The sequence below is a fragment of the Carya illinoinensis genome, chromosome 3, assembly GCF_018687715.1.
Source record: "Carya illinoinensis cultivar Pawnee chromosome 3, C.illinoinensisPawnee_v1, whole genome shotgun sequence".
NCBI classification, from domain to species: Eukaryota; Viridiplantae; Streptophyta; class Magnoliopsida; order Fagales; family Juglandaceae; genus Carya; species Carya illinoinensis.
Window position 1 is genome coordinate 51,418,435 of NC_056754.1, and position 19,570 is coordinate 51,438,004.

Here is a 19,570-nt window from a genome sequence, read left to right on the forward strand (position 1 = left end):
AAGATATCCTAAAACATATATAAGCTTCTAATTCAAGATCACATGGTTAAAAATTAACCAAAACATAAATTTAGCCAAGAACATCCACACTTTGGCTTATTTGAATATCTCTTTGCATACAATTTCATATCTTTGAAAATAACATCAAATATCTTCAAAATAATGATATAACATGTATATAAGATGCTTAGGATCCTCCAATAAAATTATCAAAGTTATTGGAATAGGTTTAGACCACCAAAGAGTTAAACTTTCTCAAAACAGAAACTGTTTTTCCTCTTCCAGTTTCTAAGTTTCTAAATCTAAGAAAATCTTTCATCAAAATCTTTAATCATGTAAAAATCCTCAACCAATAATCATATACACATGTTAACAATACTCCATAAAAATTTCGGACCAATATCTATCCATTAGTTTGGTCAAAAATCCAAACTATAACATATTCTCCAGTTTATCTCCCAGAATGACCTTTCTATAGTTTACATAATATTTGACTGACCAAATGATCTTCAAATGGGACAAATAAGATATCCACGTAAACTAGAATAAAAAATAAACAACTTATATGAAGGAGATTTTATGATAAAATACTTACAAAAACTGCGAAATGGGTATGCAAAAGAACTCCTAAAAGCTGTCCGAGAGAGAGTGTTTAGTATTCTTTTAATGGAAAGTGTAAATGAGATAATTTCGTGGGGGGGTGGCTGGAGATACTTATAGAAGAGATATAGAAGAGGATGAGGCTGGAGTGAGAGTTGAGTGTAGGTTTCTCCTACTCAAAAATATCTATAAAAATCAGCTCAAGATATTTCTATCCAAAAAATCAGCTTAAGATATTTTTATCTAATAATATTTATAAAAATCCGCTCAAGATATTTTTACCCAATAATATCAACGAAATTAGCTTAAAATATTTTTATCCAATAATATTCACAAAATTAGTTTAAGATATTTTTATCCAATAATATCTACAGTTTTGAACAGACGTTTCACCCGAAATTATGAAAAAGTGTTATTGCGCCATAAGACCTTAAATAACCCTCCGAGTCTAATGGCACAAACCATAATACATTTTAACACTTCTAACTATCTCCAATAATCAAAACACACTTCTGATACCATAGTAAATAATAACAATAACTATGTAGTTAGACAAAAACCTATAGGATTAATGGATTCGTGAAAACTTATGGCGTTTTCACAAGGTTCCTAAAACTAATAGAAATTTCATAATTGAATTTCTAGCGGGTTGTTACATCTGCACTGACTAATTGTAAGGGCCTTGTGTAGACAGCATTGTTGCCCAGATGACTAACACAAGAGGGGAGTGAATTGGATTGTATTTAAAAATTAAAAATTATAAATCAAATACACAATATAAAATATAAACAAAATATGAAATAACAATAAATATAAAGAGTAAAGGTAAAAGAGAAGCAAACTCACTAGGTTAATGAGATTCGACCCTACTGCCTACGTCCTCGCCTTAACCTACCCATTGAGGATCCCCAAATTCACTATTCAACATCTTTCAGGTGGAGATAGAAACCTATTACATATTTGAATAACACCGCAAACTATATCTCTCTCAAAATGAACGAGGGTTAATGCTCAATGCTTAAAGATAAAAAAATGAAATTTTTGAATGAATATTGTATGCTCTTGGTGTTGTAAATGTAAAACTCTTAAATGATCTATTTAGAAGCATATGAGACTTCATATTTAAATTTAAAAAGATTCACATGTCAAAGACAATATCATTCACTTTTTCAAAAAAGTCAAATAAAGTTTTTTCTTTTTCATTTGTAAAAAACAACACCATTCACTTTTCAAAAATTTCAAACCTAATCTTTTTACTTTTCAATATTTTCAAACAAAATCATTTAGCTTCTGCATAAGTGAAAAAGAGCATTAATCACTTTTGAAAATATTCAAATAAAGTATACACATGTGAAAAATGACAATCAATTATTTTTAATATTTTCAAAATTTAAACTTTTAATTATGTCATGCACATGTGAAAGATGACAATCAATCATTTTTTAAAATTTTCAAAATATTCATACACATGTGAAAAATGTATTTTAATTTTTTATGATAAAATATTAATTTTGAGCATTAATCCTAATTTCAAATTTTTAAGAGATTTATAACATTACTCTATGAGTTTTAATGTGAACTTGTTCTCTTCTTACTTATGCTTGGTTCTTTGATGTGCTTGACTTCATTGTGTAGACAATTTGAGTTTGAGACTCCTTTATTCTTTAAATTCATTTGTTATCATGAAAATGAATGTGTAGATGTGACGCCCCCAAATCCCCACGCCCGAACACGGAGAAATCGAGACGTCCGGATGGTGACAACCCGGGTCACCATCCTATCGACGGGTGCCGAGTGTGTGCAAAGGCAACAAATGTGCACGAAAGAACACGCAGCGGATAACGAAAGTCATAACTAAGTACCAGAATTTTTCTTAACGTAATACAAGCTGTTTAAAATGTACATAGATAAAATATTACACAACACAAATACAGTTTTAAAACCATAAAGAAAAGCATAACATCAGCAACCCGGCGGAGCCGCATCCTCGGGCTCAGCCTCCTCCTCCTCATCCTCATCTCCTGCACCAAAAGCTACGGAACCAAAATGGTACCGCAGGTAAGTAAAACCCAAACACTACCAGATAAAAAAACACATAAAACTCAAACAAGATGCATGAAACATGCCCAATGCACAAAGCCCATAAAACACCCGTTTTCCACACACGCCAAAAACCCATTTGGCCTCTCAAACCATTATCCAATTTTAACCGCGTGCACCATGACCTCCCCTAGGGGTCATCCGCACACCCTGGCTCCAGTGCCACACCGCAGAGTACCACCACGCATGTGACACCTAACGAGCAATGCCCAGTTCCGTGCCCCGCACGTTTGTAGCCAAGCATCCTCTAGCCCTCACCAGCAAAGGGCCACGGAGTCGGTGCGTAGGGCGATGCCCGGTTCCGCGCCCGGCGCGTTCGTAGCCAAGCAACCCCTAGCCCCTGCTCCCGTCGTCTAGCGACAACTCAGGGGACATCACTCAGTTTATTCCTCTCCCGAGTGACCAGAGGAGCTCCACCGAGATAATAACCCATCCCGGCTTGGGCTCGTGATACACACGCACCCGTAAAACCACTCACGCCAATACACAGGCTTTTCACACAAATCCACAAACACACGTGCATGCACCATGTAATGCCATAACAACGCATAATAAAATAATCCGACAATCATAAATCAAATAAACAGGCAACTCCGTCCTCCATCCATCCGACCCCCGAAACTCCTCGGACTCAGTCCGGAATCAACAACCAACAACAATAAATAATTGAATGAGCAATATATATTAAAATCTGAAAATAGGGTTTGGAAAATACTTACAGCGCTATATGGCAATTTTAGAAAACAAGCGGCGTTGCAAACGGCGGAAAAACAGCAACGTCACAGTGAAAATTCACTGTGGCCGTGGGTTTGAAAAACCCACTTTTGAACGGGGACAAACTAGGACACGAGATTGATAGGGTATGGTCTAGGGATGGTTGTGAAGCTATTGGAAGTGATGAACGGCCGTGGGTGGCGGCGGAATCGCCGGAAAATGGCCAAAAAACCCAAATCGGAAACTAAGCTCGTAGGAGCTGTTCCAGTGGTCGTTGGAGGCTGGAAATGGGTGGGTTAGGACGGCAAGGAGTCGGTGATGAAGTGGTGAAGAAGTGGTGGCCGGAGGTGGAGCGACGGCGGCGGATCGGAGCAAAATCCGTGCGCCCTTCTTGGAGCTTTTCCGGCCAAACGGCCGGCCGGTTGGGGGTGGGCTTTGGAGGGGTGGTGCGCCGGAGGGAGGGGAAGAGAATGGGACTGGTGGGGGGCCGAACGGTGGCCGGACGGTGGCGGTCAGGGCTGTTGAAGGGACGTCCGGCGTGAGGGAGAGGGAAGAGAGAGAGAGCTCGGGGGGGGGTTCGGACGCGGGGGAGAGGAAAGAAAAAAGAAAAAGAAGAAAAAAGAAAAAGAAGAAAAAAAGAAAAAGAAAGGAAAAAAAAAAAGAAAAGAAGGGAAAAAGAAAAAGGAAAAAGAGAAAAAGGGAAAGATGCAAAAAGAGAAATGAGGTCCAATCCTCACTCCGGAAAACAAAACAAACAGCCGAAAAGGGATTAAAAACCACAAAACATCTAAAAGAAATAAAACACAACCTCAAATAAATTAAAAACTAATTTTAAAACGCAAATAAATTAAAATAAATAACTGATATATTAATTAAAATAAAAACAACCATTTAAGCGAAAATACACTTAAAAGCGGGTCATCATAGTAGATATATAATTACATGAATCTTAAAACCTTGGGTTTAACAATCTCCCTATTTTTTATGATGACAAATACTTGGTAAAATCTGAAACCTGTATTAATACTTAAGCTCCATCTGAGAATGTGCGTTAGTTTTTCAAGCAAAAGTATAAATATATTTTCAGGCAAATATAACAATTTTAGCAATTCAAACAATATTAATGTTTTAGTCTAAAACTTCTCTCCCTTTTGGCATCATTAAAAAAGATCTGCAACAAATAAATGAACTGAAGAAAACGGTATGTTAGTAGAAACTGTAGATAGTTGAAAAATTGGAGCCGCTCGTGACCCGACAAGTGTGGTTGGAGATTTGAACAATCACCTGATGTTGTTGAAAAAATGATCATTTTCACCTATTGGATACCAAAAAGAAATCACATTGCTCATTGATTTGGATGATAGCTTGTTTTATTCTTTATGCTATCTCTATAAAATCAGTGTTAAAGTTCATCCAATCTGCATCAAATCTTCTTCTCATCTCTATAACTCATCTATATTCTTTCAACATTCTCACTTTAATCTTTCAATTCCTTTCTCAATGGCTCATTCTTCTAACATTCTTCTGAATTCATCCATGAGGTATTCTACACCTCAATCTCCTGTCCTTTCTGCAGATACCATTGGTGTCATGTTGTAGCAAGAAAATAATAATTTTACTAATAAGTCAGACTATGATGCTATCTACGACTTGGTGAGTCTCGGTACTCGCTACTCCTCATCTATAGTTGTTTTTTCCTAATGACTACAAACTAGAAACCATGAGGTTGAAAAGTTTAAAAAATAAATTATACTTCAGCGAATTATTCAAGAGTCTTATACAAGGGAATGAATCATTCGGCAGAAGAATAAACAGTTGAAATCCCTATTGGATTCTTCATTCCGTTTGCCAGTTTCCATAGATAGGGATGATATGATATTGTATGAAAAGAATGAGCGTCTCAAACATGAGGCTAAGAACCTCAAGTTTATATAAAAGTATTTAAAAAGCATTCTCTCTCTATTTTTATTGACTTTGGTCTATCTTTTAGGAGATATTCATAGCATGCATCATACTTATTTCTCTTTTAATCATACATAATCTATCTTCTGGCGATGGTTTTGTGAAAATATTTGCTAACTGATCGTGTGTGTTTGTGAACTCAATCTCTATATCGCCTTTCTGCACATGATCTTAAAAAAATGATATTTTATTTCAATATGTTTAGTTCTAGAATGTTGTATTGAGTTCTTTGAAAGATTTATAATACTTGTATTATGACATTTGATTGGAATGTGATTATACACGAGTTTAAAATCTTCAAATTGTTACTTCATGTAAAGAATTTGAGTACAACAACTACCCGCAATAACATATTCTGCCTCAACAGTAGATAATGCAACATAATTTTACTTTTTACTAAACCAGGAAACTAGTGGACCTAAGAAATGACATGCTTTACTAGTACTTTTTCGATCAATTTTGCAACCAGTTAATCTGCATCTGTGTAGCTGATTAGATCGAAAGATGTGCTTAGGATACCATAACCCTAGGTCAATTGTACCACTAAGATATCTAAGAATGTACTTAACTGCAATTAAATGAGATTTTTTTGGAGATGATTGAAAGCGTGCACATAAGCACACACTAAACATAATATCTGGTCTACTGACTGTCAAATATAATAATTAATAAGCTACCAATCATACCTCGATATACTTTCGAGTCAACTGGTTTACCGGTTTCATCTTTATCAAATTTAGTGGATGAACTCATTGATGTTTTAATTTCCTTAGCACCTTCCATCTCAAACTTTTTGAGTAATTCCTTAATATATTTTGATTGATTGATGAATATCTTACTTTTTGCTTGCTTAATTTACAATTCGAGAAAGAATGTAAGTTCTCTCATCATGCTCATTTTAAATTCTTCCTGTATAGTCTTAACAAAAATTTGACACATATTTTTATTAGTAGCACCAGATATTATATCATCAGTATAAATTTGAATCAAAATAATATCATCATTTTCGTATTTAATAAAAAGAGTTGTGTCGATTTTTACTTTTGAAAAATATTTTTCAATAAAAAAATCACTGAATCTCTCGTACCAAGCTCTAAGAGCTTGTTTGAATCCATATAGTGCTTTTATGAATTTGAAAACATGATTTAGAGAAATATGATTTTAAAAACCTAAAGGTTGCTCAACATAGAACTCTTCATTTATAAAATTATTTAAAAAAGTACTTTTAACTAGGGGTGAGCATCGGCTGGTCCGGACCGGCAAAACCGACCGGACCGGCACTGTTTGGACCGGACCGAATTGGATTCGGTCCGGTCCGGTCCCATTTTTAAGGGACCGAAAAGATTCGGTCCGGTCCCGGTCCGGGAGTTTTTCACCCCGGACCGGACCGAATAGAAATAAAAAAAAATAAATATTATTTATATAATAGTTGTATATAATTAAATTATTAATTATATAATTATATATGGTATAAAAAAATATTAATAGTCTAATATAGACTATAGTTATACTAATATAGTTATACTAAATCACTATAACTAATACTTCAACAATAGCTATAGTGACCTATACTAATAGTCTACTATTAATACTAATATACTATTATATAATTTATATAGTTATACTCATCACTATAATTAATACTATGTATAGCTATATAGTATATTTATCACTTTAATTAATATAATTTAAATATCACTATACTTATATTTAATGAATATATAAAAATCATTATAGTTAATACTTATATAGTTATACTAAAACACTGATTTACCATAACTAATATTACTAATATATAGCTATATTAATGGTCTAATACTATTATAATTTGGGTAGTTATACTAATCATAATAAGTTAATAACTAAATCACTAGAAATATAACTATATATATTTAGTATGAATGTATTATTATATTATTTAATATATAACTATAATATATAGTACTAGTATATATTAATATATTATAAGAGTTATAGTATAAATATAATATATAAATTATAATATACTAAATCACCATAATAGTAACTAATACTAATATATAGTTATACTAATAGTCTCCTATTATATAATTATACTAATCACTATAATTAAAACTAATATATAGCTATACAATATACTTATATAGTTATACTAATACTATTAGTCTATTATATACTCTAAAACTCAATTCTAATATAGGCTATATAGTTATAACTAATACTAATATTTATATTAATACTAATGATGTAGAATATAGTTATACTAACTAATTGATTCAACATAACTAATATTACTAATATAATATAGCCAAATTGAATTATTAATAGTCTAATACTAATACAATTATATAATTATACTAATCATAAATTCATAATAACTAAATCATTATAAGTCTATAACTATATATATTTAGTATCAATGTATTACTATATTCTTTAATGTATAACTATTAACTATAATATATAGTACTAGTATAACCGATCAAAAATATATATATATATATATATATATATATAATACTAGTATATATATTAATGTATTAACATATTATAAAAGTTATAGAATAAATTATAATATATCATATATTTGTAAATTTATAATAGTATTAATATAGTTAGCTTAATATATAATATGTTAGTATTAAATCACTATAACTACATAGAGTATTAGTAATAAGAGTATTACTATTATTTAATATAGTATTACATATAGTTTTACTATCATTACATATAGTTATTAGTTATAGTATTAGTACTAGTATAGTTATTAATAATAGTATAGTTATTAATACTAGTATAGTTATTAGTACTAATAGACTAATAGTATTAGTTATTAGTATTACATATAGTTACATATATAGTTATCACTATTACTATTATTACATATAGTTATTAGTTATAGTATAGTTATTATTACATATATTTATTAGTTATAGTATTATTACTAATAGACTAATAGTATTAGCATATTACTAATATATATATAATAGTATACTATATGTATATATATTAAATATATTACAATATAATTACATAAATATTAAAAAAAATGTCATTAAATATTAGCATATTACATAAATATATAGTTATCACTATTACTATTATTACATATAGTTATTAGTTATAGTATAGTTATTATTACATATATTTATTAGTTATAGTATTATTACTAATAGACTAATAGTATTAACATATTACTAATATATATATATATATAATAATATATGTATATATATTAAATATATTACAATATGTTACATAAATATAAAAAAAAATGTCATTAGATTAAAAAAAAAAGTCAACCTTGGACTGAATGGACCGATCGGACTGGACCGGACCGGTCCTGATGGAGTTCGGTCCAGTCCAGGGTAGGAAAACCCTGGACCGAATAGGTCCGGTCCGGTCCACAAAATCTCTCCGGACCGGACCGAACTCACCCCTACTTTTAACATTCATTTAAGAAAGTTTAAAATTTTTATAACAAGCATATGCAAGTAGCATTCGAATAGTTTCTAATCTTGCGACTGGCGCATATGTCTTATCATAATCGATTCATATTTCTTGATTGAAATATTTGGCTACAAGTCAAGCCTTATTTCTAGTAATGACTCCGAACTTATCTTTCTTGTTTCTAAAAACTCATTTTGTTATAAAAAATAGTATGCTTTTTTGGTTTAAGAACAAGTGTCCAAATATCATTTCTTTCAAATTGATTCAACTCTTATTGCATAGTTAGAATTCAATATTCATCAAGAAATGTTTCATCAATATTTTTGGGTTCAATATGAGATAGAAAAGCAGTATGATTGCAAATATTTTTAAGAGATGATCGAGTGCTTACATCTCATGAAAGTTCTCCTAGAATTTGTTACACTAGATGATCTTTCACAAATTTTCACTGTTTGGTTGCATTTTGTATTAAATTTTGATGATCTTTCCTGATATCTCCATATTGGACTTCCTCTATTGTGTTCTCTTTGTTGAGATTGAGACTTTTCGTATTATTTATACCTCATGTTTCTTCATCAATAGATTTTTTGGAGAGTAGAGAATTAGATTCATCAAATACTACACGCATAGATTCTTGTACAGTCAAAGTCTTTTTATTAAATATTCTATAATCTTTACTATTAGTAAAATACCTGAGAAATATATTTTCATCATATTTTGCATCAAATTTTCCTAAATTATCTCTGTTACTCAAAATAAAACATCTACATCTAATTATATGAAAGTAACCAATGTTGGGCTTTTTCTTATTTCAAAACTCATAGGGAGTTTTATCTAATTTAGATCTTAGTATGTATTTATAACATAATATGCAATACTTACCGCTTCGACTCAAAAGTAACTAAGCAAGTTGTTCTCATTAAGCATTGTTCTTACCATCTCTTGAAGAGATCAATTTTTCTTTTCTACTACCCCATTTTGTTAAGAAGTTTGAGGAGTAGAAAAATTATGCACAAAACCATTTTCATCACAAAAATTTTCAATATTTTTATTAATAAACTTTTTTCTCCTATCACTTTGGATACTTGAAGTAGTATAGCAATTTTCATTTTAAATTCTTTTGCATAACTTGGTAAATGCATTATATGCCTCATTTTTATGAGTAAGAAAGATGACCTAAGTATATCTAAAAAATCATCAATAATAACAAATGCATAATATTTTTCTCCTAAACTTGCAACTCTTTTTGGTCCAAAAAGATCCATGTGTATCAGTTGCAGTGGTCTAGTAGTGGAAATATGTTTCTTGATTTTAAAATAAGTTTTTGTTTGTTTGCCAAATTAGTATGCATCACAAATTTTACCTTTAAAAAAATTGGTCTTTGGTAAACCTCTCACAAGATCATTTTTTGAAAGTTTGAAAATAAGTGTATATACTAAAAATAGATTCATTATCATTTGACATTTATCTTAAACATTTTATATTCATGAATAAGAATATAAATTTTTTATTCATTTACTTGCGAAGTTCTTTCATAAATAATTTTCAAGTTATCCCAAAGTTCATTTGCGATAGTATAAATCATTATTCTATTAAATTTATTTTCATTGAGAGCATTATATAATAAATTCATAATAGTTAAATTTAATGTATAAAGTTTATCGTTTTCACGATTAAACTATTCTTCTTCATTTTTGACCTTTACTCCATCAACTACTTTTGTTAGAATATAAGGTCCATTTACAATACATTTCCAGATTTCTCAACTTTAAACCTGAAAAAATATTCTCATTTTAACTTTCTAGAATGAGTAATTGTCTCCACAAAAGAGTGGAAGCCAACTATTAGATTGACATTCACTAAATAAAACTGCAATGTTAGCTATAAGATTTTAACTCAAAAGATAGTTAATCTTATAACAGAGCCCTTGTTCTGATACCAATTATTGCCCATATGACTAATACAAGAGGTGTGGTGAATTGAGTTGTATTTAAAAATTAAAAATTATAAATCAAATACACAATATAAAATAAAAACAAAATACGAAGCAACAATAAATATAAAGAGTAAGAGTAAGAGAGAAGCAAACTCAATAGGTTAACGGGGTTCGGCCCCACTACCTACGTCCTTACCTGAAGCTATCCCTTAAGGATCCTCAAATTCACTATTCAACCTCATTCAGGTGGAGATAGAAACCTATTACACATTTGAACAATACCACTACAAAGGATCCTTGCAGAACACCCTCTATACTTGCAATCACCTTATACGTGGTGATTCAACTATTTCCTGTATAGAATACTTTCTACACGTACAAAAATTATACACACACTTTTACTAATACAAGAGTTGATAGTGAGTAAGTTATTAGAGAACACTTAATGAGTTAAATAAGAACAATACAGCTCAAACTATATCTCTCAAAATGAATAAGGGTTAAGGCTTAATGCTTAGAGAAGAGAGAATGAAAGTTTTGAATGAATGTTGTATGCTCTTGGTGTTGTAAATTTGAAACTCTCAAATGATCTATTTATAGGCATATGAGACTTCATATTCAAATTTAAAAAGATTCACATGTCAAAGACAATATCATTCACTTTTTCAAAAAATTCAAATAAAAGTTTCTTCTTTTTCATTTGTCAAAGATAACATCATTCACTTTTAAAAAATTTCAAACCTAATTTTTTTACTTTCCGCATAAAACAAAATGAGTACACTTTACTTTTCAAAATTTTCAAACAAAATTATCTACCTTTTACATAAGTCAAAAAGAGCATAAATCACTTTTAAAAATATTCAAATAAAGCATGCATTTGTGAAAGATTATAATAAATCATATTTAATAGTTTTAAAATTTAAACATTTAATCATGTCATACACATGTGAAAGATAACAATCAATTATCTTTCAAAATTTTCAAATTTAATTTTTAAAATATTTTCATGCTTGGTTCCTTGATGTGCTTGACTTCATTGTATAGACAACTTGAGCTTGAGACTTTTTTATTCTTTGAATTCATTTATTTTCATCAAAATTAATATGTAAATATATAATTATACCAATTTTGAAACCTTGGGTTCAACAGGCCCGACTGGATATAAAGGATAATTGATGGCTTTCAGTCATGGGACACTCAGAACATTAAGACATTTTTTTATTGGAAACAAAATACAAGCATTTGGAATGCAAAATATGAGAGACAAGCTCGAGGGAGGGATGGCCCAAGCATTGATGCCATTGTGCAATGGAGGTGCGTTCGCCGATTGAAGCAGAAGGAAGCACTTGTAGAGATTGTGATGGGGAAGAGACTGGAGGAAACACATAGATGCCATTACGGGTGGGACCTATGAGGATGATTTTCTTGGTTCGATTGTCTATCCTAGAGAAATGAGTGGAGTGAAAATCAAAGAATCAGTTATTATCGGTACATAATTGAAGAAGATAGATTAAATTTTTTGTGATATTCGGGACATGAAGTAAGTTATCTAAACGAAAAGTATAAGAGTTTGAAGTAAAAGAAGAGTCACTGAGATTATGAATTGGCAGGCATGACCCATCTCCAACACGGATTGCTTCAGGTCCGTGGTATGGCTCAGACGACAGGTTCAAGTTGCTTAAGTCACTGGTTATATGATGGGTGGCAGCGGAGTCAGGATACCAAGTATGGTCAGAGAATGCATAGGGTTGTTTGAGGTGGTGTAGTTTGCAGAAAAGGAGTTGGGAGGGTCAAGTTGATAAGAATGATTGAATCGGCGATGGCATTGGAGCGCTACATGACCTATTTTGTGGCATACTTGGCATGTAGGTCTAGATCCAGCATGTGTTTGATAATTGTTTCCAGAGACTTGAGAGCCTTGTCTGCCACCTTGACCATTGTAATTGCCAGTATAACGGCCTTTGCCACGACCTTGTCTACCACCTTGTCTGCCACGACCATGATTATCACGACCACCATTAGTAGTAAAATTTGCTGAAGGTTTGAGAAGAATTTTGGAAGTGTGGCTGATTCAGTTTTCATGAATAAGAAGGAGATGATAAAGCTCATGAGAGGAGAGGGGCTCAGCACGAGTGGTAATGGAAGTTACAAAACTTTCATAAGCGGGCCTTAGGCTAGTGAGCAGGTAGGTGACAAAGTCCTTATATGAGAGAGATGAGCCTGTGGAAGCAAGAGTATCAGCAAGATTTTTGACCTTACCAAAGTAATCAAGGATGGATTGGTCTCTTTGAGATAGATGAGTTAACTGGAATCATATTTGAAATTCTTTTACTTGAGAGTGGAAAGTGAACATAGAAGTGAGAGAGAGCCATAAGGCCCGCGATGTTGTTGCTGTGAGAACATGGATACTAATGGAATCACAGAGAGAGAGGAGAAGAGAATACTAAGAACTAGCTAATTTGTGCGTGTCCAAGTTAAAAAGGTAGAAGATTCTGTAGGAGAAGGTAAAAACTGAGGAGGACATGGCAGAGTTCCATCAACATAACTATAGAGATCTTGCCTCTAAGATATGCTAAAATTTGCACTTTTCAAAGTAAAAAATTTTCAGTTGTTAACTTTGTGGTAACAACATGGGAGAAGGTAGAAAGAGCAGAGGAATTGGAAGGGGAAGAAGAGGAAGCTGGGACGAGGGAGTCCATGGATCAAGATGACTGCTAGTCGAGCAGCTTTGATACCATGTCAAAGGAACACTTTCTTGAATAACCAAATCATGTATTGTATTGAGGGAGCGTCCCTTTATATAGACATTTATAGGAATATTTCTGTTACAATGTAACCAATAGAAAAATAACAAGTAAAATGAATACAATTCTGGAATATTCTAAGAATCATGTGTAATAATATTATCTAGACTAATAGTGTTGTCTTATCTATTTTATAATAAAGTTAATTTTATAATTTGACATATCACATTATATCATATCAGTTTATAAATTTATTTTTATATAATTAAAAAATTTATCTATTCTATTCTATTACTGGCTTCATAATTCATATAGATCATAAATCACGAACAATCAACACACTTTTAGAGGTGCGGAATTTTGATTTGTTATATGCTTTAAAATATTAGGAGCCCAAATGATGTGTATAAAAGTAAGTTTAAGGTTATGTAATTATAAAAGTAAGTTTAAGGTTATGTAATTATAATTTTTAGGATGGAAAAGGTAAGAAACATATTTGTATTCTGCGTAGGTGTCCCGTATTTTTTTTAAATGAATAAATATATGATTTATATAAAAACAAATTAAATTAAATTTTTAGGAGCCCAAACCTTCTCACCTGCACCAAATTCTACGGTACTAAGAAATGGTACCGTATGTAACTAACAATCCAACAATCCAAACAAACCATAAGATAAAAATATATTCATGCAATAACCAAATACATGAATATGATGCCATATGTATACGATCCAAAAATCATCTTTTCTCGAAAACGATTATATTCCAATGCACGCCAAAATTCCATTTTGGCCCAAAATATTTCCAGTCCATTAAAACAATCGTCATTTTTTCAGAAAATTGCCCAACATCAAATCTCGCAATTTTCCTAGAAAATGACCCAATAACCAACTATCAGAGTAATGTAGGCGGAATTCACATGCGGGACTTTACCACTATCTGTACTTACCACTATCCCTACTGTGTGCACCATAGGCAAGAATCACATGCAAGACTCTACCACCGTCCCTGCTTACTACCATCCCTACAACTCTGTCTGTAGGCAGAAATCGTATGCGGGACTCTACCACCATCACTGCTTACCACCATCCCTACACGTGCACTTTAGGTAAGACTCTACCACCATCCCTGCTTATCGACATTCATACAGTACCTCTGGCTCAAAGTTAATTCATTCATTCAAACATACCCAAAAATCATTTATCACATTGAAAACCCTATTTGCATTTCCAATACATGAACATTAATACAATTATACGAAAATCCAGTTTTCATTTACAAACATGAACATGTGTGCACTATGCAATGCATATGACAAGATACAACAGATATCCAACAACAAATTCCAACATCAATCATTCATAAACACAACTCCGTCCTCCAATCCAACTGACCCCCATACTCTTCGAACTCAGTTCGGCACAACTAACCAATTCACAAGTATTGTTAATGTAAAAATATATTTAAATCTTAAAAATCGTTTAGAAAATACTTATAGCACTATAAAATAATTTTCGGAGAATCAATAAACTGTAAAAGGTGGCGGAAAGGCAATGTCACAATGCAAAATGCATTGTGGTTGTGGGTCACAAAATTTTCAATTTTGAATGGGGAGAAACGAAGACCAGAGAAAGTTAGGGTATGGCTTAGGGGTGCTGATGAAGCTAATGGAAGTGGTGGTTGACCATAGGTGGTGGCACAAACGGCTATTGATGGCCAAAAAGTCCAAAACAGAAAGTGGGTTGGCTGAGTTTCATCGGTGACGGATCGGAATTGGGGATGGGTGGGTTAGGTAGCTGGGATGACGGTGATGATGTGGTGAAGAAATGGTGGCCAACCGTGAAGGTATGGCGACACGGGAGCAACAAAACTATCCGGCTTGGAGAGGGGAGTGCGACCTAACGGCGGCGAGAGAGGAGCTGAAAAAGGTGGCGAATGAGGAGCTTAAAATGGGCAGGGGGGACGAAGGAAACGAGCAGAGAGAGAGGGATATTGCACGCGGGAGAGAAAAGAATCAGAGGAAAAAAGGAGGAAAAAGAAAGAAGGAAAAAGATAAAATGAGGAAAGAAAAAGATGAAAAAAAAAAAGGGAAAAAGAAAAAGAAATGGAAAGAAATAAGATTCAACCCTCACAACTTAAGTCACTAAACTGATCCAATGAAAATTATTTTCAAAACAGTAAATTAAACAAAATAATTCAAACGCAGTGATTAAATAAAATAAAATAATAAGATCCAACAACACAATAATTTTTAAGCCCAAAAAATAACTAATTTAAATTAAAGAATAATTTTAATACAAAATAATAATAAATAACAAAAAAGCACGTTAAAATAATTTCACAACTTAAAACTTATAAAATAATACCGCGAAAATCACTTTTAATTTAAAACAAGAAAACCACTAATTATAATAATTTTAAAATCATTTAATAAAAATACACTTAAAAATGAGATATCACAAGAAATACTTAAGATATAAAGTGATTACATAAAAGTAAATCTATAAATTGATGTGATTTGATGTGTTACGTTAGATTGTAAAGTTATTTTTATTATAAAGTATATCTAATGAAGTTAAACAAATTACATCAATTTATAAATTTATTTGTATATAATCTCTTTATGTATATAATGTTCTCGTAGCATTATTTCGTGACTATAATTTAAGAGTTGTGCTAGGCGGTATTTTTTATTTTTTTATTTTATTGTTTTCATATTTTTTAATATATTTAGATATTTTTAAAAATAAAAAATATATTAATATAATAAAATTATTTCTGCAAAAAAATAAATAAATAAATTTAAAATGATTAGCGGTACACTTCATTTCTGTTAATTTAAAAGTCGCTTCGAGAAGAAGTCTCGATTTGCCACGTCACCAGCGCGGAGGAATATCGCTGAACTCCCTGAGCTGCCCAGAAACCATCCGGCGGGTAGAGCAAGTAGCCGTTATTACATATTTACGCTACGCACTGGCAAATTTACAACAGCGAGTAGGGTTGGCCGCATGCAAATATGCTTGATTCTATTTTAAAAAATGCCCCTCAAATTTCTGTTTTCAATCCACGCACGCTTTACCCGAACTTCACCTATCAAGCTTGTACATACCAACTGCAACAACTTCAAACATTCATGTCGGTCGTACCCAAACATCGAACGGGCTTGCGCATGCCAATTGGCGTCGATCTTGCAAGCTTGTTCTGGCCCTTCTGCGCTTCGTCATGGTAAGCAAGTTCATGCCCAGATCATTGTCAGTGGAATTGGCAACCACGGCCTTCTGGGTGGCAGGGTTTTGGGTATGTACATTCTTTGTGGGAGCTTTACAGATGCGAAGAATATGTTCTATAGGCTTGAACTCAGGTCCTCGTCTTTGCCCTGGAACTGGATGATTAGAGGGTTTACAGTACTGGGTCGGTTTGATCTTGCCTTGTTATTTTACTTTAAGATGTTGGGTTGTGGTACTTCTCCTGATAAGTATACTTTTCCCTATGTGATTAAGGCTTGTATTGGTTTGAATAATGTAAATTTGGGTAAATTGGTTCACGGAACAATTCAGTTGATGGGCTTTGAGTTGGACGTGTTTGTGGGTAGTTCTTTGATCAAATTGTATGCGGAGAATGATTGTATTAATGATGCGCGATGTTTGTTTGATAGAATTCCACATAAAGATGGTGTTCTATGTAATGTCATGCTTAATGGTTATGTAAAAACTGGAGATACTAGTAGTGCTCTAAAAATGTTTTTGGAAATGATAACTAGTGAAATTAGGCCCAATTCCGTGACTTTTGCTTGTATAATATCAGTTTGTGCCTCAGAAGCAATGATTGGTTTCGGTACCCAGCTTCATGGACTTGTCGTCAAGTGTGGGTTAGAGCTGGAGTCTTCCGTGGCCAACACATTGTTAGCTATGTATTCAAAAAGCCAGTATTTGTTTGATGCATGTAAGTTGTTTGATATGATACCGCAAACTGATTTGGTGACATGGAATGGAATGATTTCTGGATTTGTACAAAATGGGTTTATGCGTGAGGCTTCTAATTTGTTTCGTGAGATGATCTCTGTTAGTGTCAAACCAGACTCGATCACCTTTGCAAGCTTCCTTCCATCAGTTACTGAAATCGCAGGTCTCAAACAAGGTAAAGAAATTCATGGTTACATGGTAAGACACAGTGTGCCTTTGGATCTATTTGTGAAGAGTGCACTTATAGATATATACTTTAAGTGCAGGGATGTGGGGATGGCACGCAAGGTTTTTGGCCAAAGCAACATGGTTGATGTTATCGTGTGCACAGCTATGATTTCAGGTTTTGTGCTTAATGGAATTAATAGTGATGCTTTGGAAATTTTCAGATGGTTACTAAAAGAAAAGATGAGACCAAATTCTGTTACCCTGGCAAGTGTTCTGCCTGCTTGTGCTGCTTTGGCTGCTCTGAAACTGGGGAAGGAATTGCATTGTAACATCCTCAAGAATGGGCTTGATGGGAGGTGTCATGTGGGAAGTGCAATTACAGATATGTATGCAAAATGTGGACGGTTGGATCTTGCTCATCATTTCTTTGACAGAATGTCCGAAAGGGATACTGTTTGTTGGAATGTAATGATCACAAGCTGTTCCCAGAATAGCGAGCCAGAAGAAGCAATTCAACTTTTTCGTCAAATGGGGATCGAAGGAACCAAATTTGATTGTGTGAGCATATCAGCTGCTCTATCTGCATGTGCAAACTTACCATCACTCCAATATGGAAAAGAGATCCATGGTTTCATGGTTAAAGGGGCATTAAGCTCTGATCTTTTTGCCGAGAGTGCACTGATAGACATGTATGCTAAATGTGGAAACTTGAATTCTGCACGCCTTGTGTTTAATATGATGGGAGAGAAGAATGAAGTTTCATGGAATAGCATAATTTCTGCTTATGGGAACCATGGTTGCCTTAAGGACTGTCTCAGTCTGTTCAACAGAATGTTGGAAAATGGGATTTTGCCTGATCATGTCACCTTTCTTGCTATAATATCTGCTTGTGGTCATGCAGGCCAAGTTGATGATGGAGCTCGCTATTTCTATTCCATGACAAAGGAATATGGACTCCCAGCACGGATGGAGCATTATGCATGCATGGTGGATTTGTTTGGGCGTGCTGGTCAGCTGAATGAAGCATTGGAAATTATAAAAAGCATGCCATTCATTCCGGATGCTGGTGTTTGGGGGACATTGCTTGGTGCCTGTCGGGTCCATGGTAATGTTGAGCTTGCTGAAATAGCTTCTAGACATCTTTTTGACTTGGACCCTCAAAATTCTGGTTACTACGTATTGCTTTCAAATCTACATGCTGATACTGGACACTGGGGGAATGTGCTTAAGATACGTAGTTTAATGAAAGAAAGACAAGTCCAGAAGGTTCCTGGGTACAGCTGGATTGACATCAACAGCACCACTCACATTTTTGTCGCTGCAGATGGAAGTCACCCACAGTCTGCTGAGATATATTCAATACTGAAGAGTCTTCTGCTAGAGCTAAGAAAAGAGGGTTATGTACCTCAACTTTACCTTCCAATGCACCCGCAAACGATGAGCATGTGATTACCTGGAAAAAGGTTGATCATTTTTATTATGCCACCATCATCTGTAACAACAATATATGGAGTCTTATAATGGAAAGTGCGGGCATTGCAGATTTTTGATGTATGCTCTTCCACCCGATTTTGCTCATCGATGGAGACATCTTCAAACCACCATAGCTTATAGAAAAAAAAAAGAAAAGAAAAGAAAAAACCTGTTCTTTTCTACCAGAGTTGAAAAGTTATAAGCACCCCATGTATTTTCATGCTATTTTGAATCATAAGAGGAGAAAGGCATGCAGTGACCATCAAGCTGACTTTGGATAATGGACAGATATAGGAATCCCCTAATCTATTCACTATGCACCAGTTCAATGCTTTTCAGATCTTCCTGCTTTTAGTGGGTCTCAATTGGATAGGAAAGTTTCAATATTATTCCTCAGTTGATTTTTGAGGAGGATAGCTCTGTCGTTTTCCTTCTTTATTAGAGTTCAAGGAATAAGCTTTAAATACTATTCCTTCAGATGT

At 33.2% G+C, this 19,570-nt stretch overlaps 1 protein-coding gene across 1 annotated transcript; it reads left to right on the plus strand.

Annotated features, from left to right (window-relative positions):
• Positions 1-16,335: 16,335 nt before the first annotated feature.
• On the plus strand, positions 16,336-19,181 carry LOC122305195 (pentatricopeptide repeat-containing protein At4g21300). The gene has a single exon (XM_043117552.1). It carries the CDS (start codon positions 16,524-16,526, stop codon positions 19,062-19,064), a length of 2,541 nt encoding a protein of 846 aa, XP_042973486.1. The 5' UTR covers positions 16,336-16,523; the 3' UTR covers positions 19,065-19,181.
• The last annotated feature ends 389 nt before the right edge of the window (positions 19,182-19,570 follow it).

Excerpts from the sequence above, each read along its gene's own strand:
- LOC122305195 (XM_043117552.1), top strand. The coding sequence starts at position 16,524 with ATGCCCCTCAAATTTCTGTTTTCAATCCACGCACGCTTTACCCGAACT.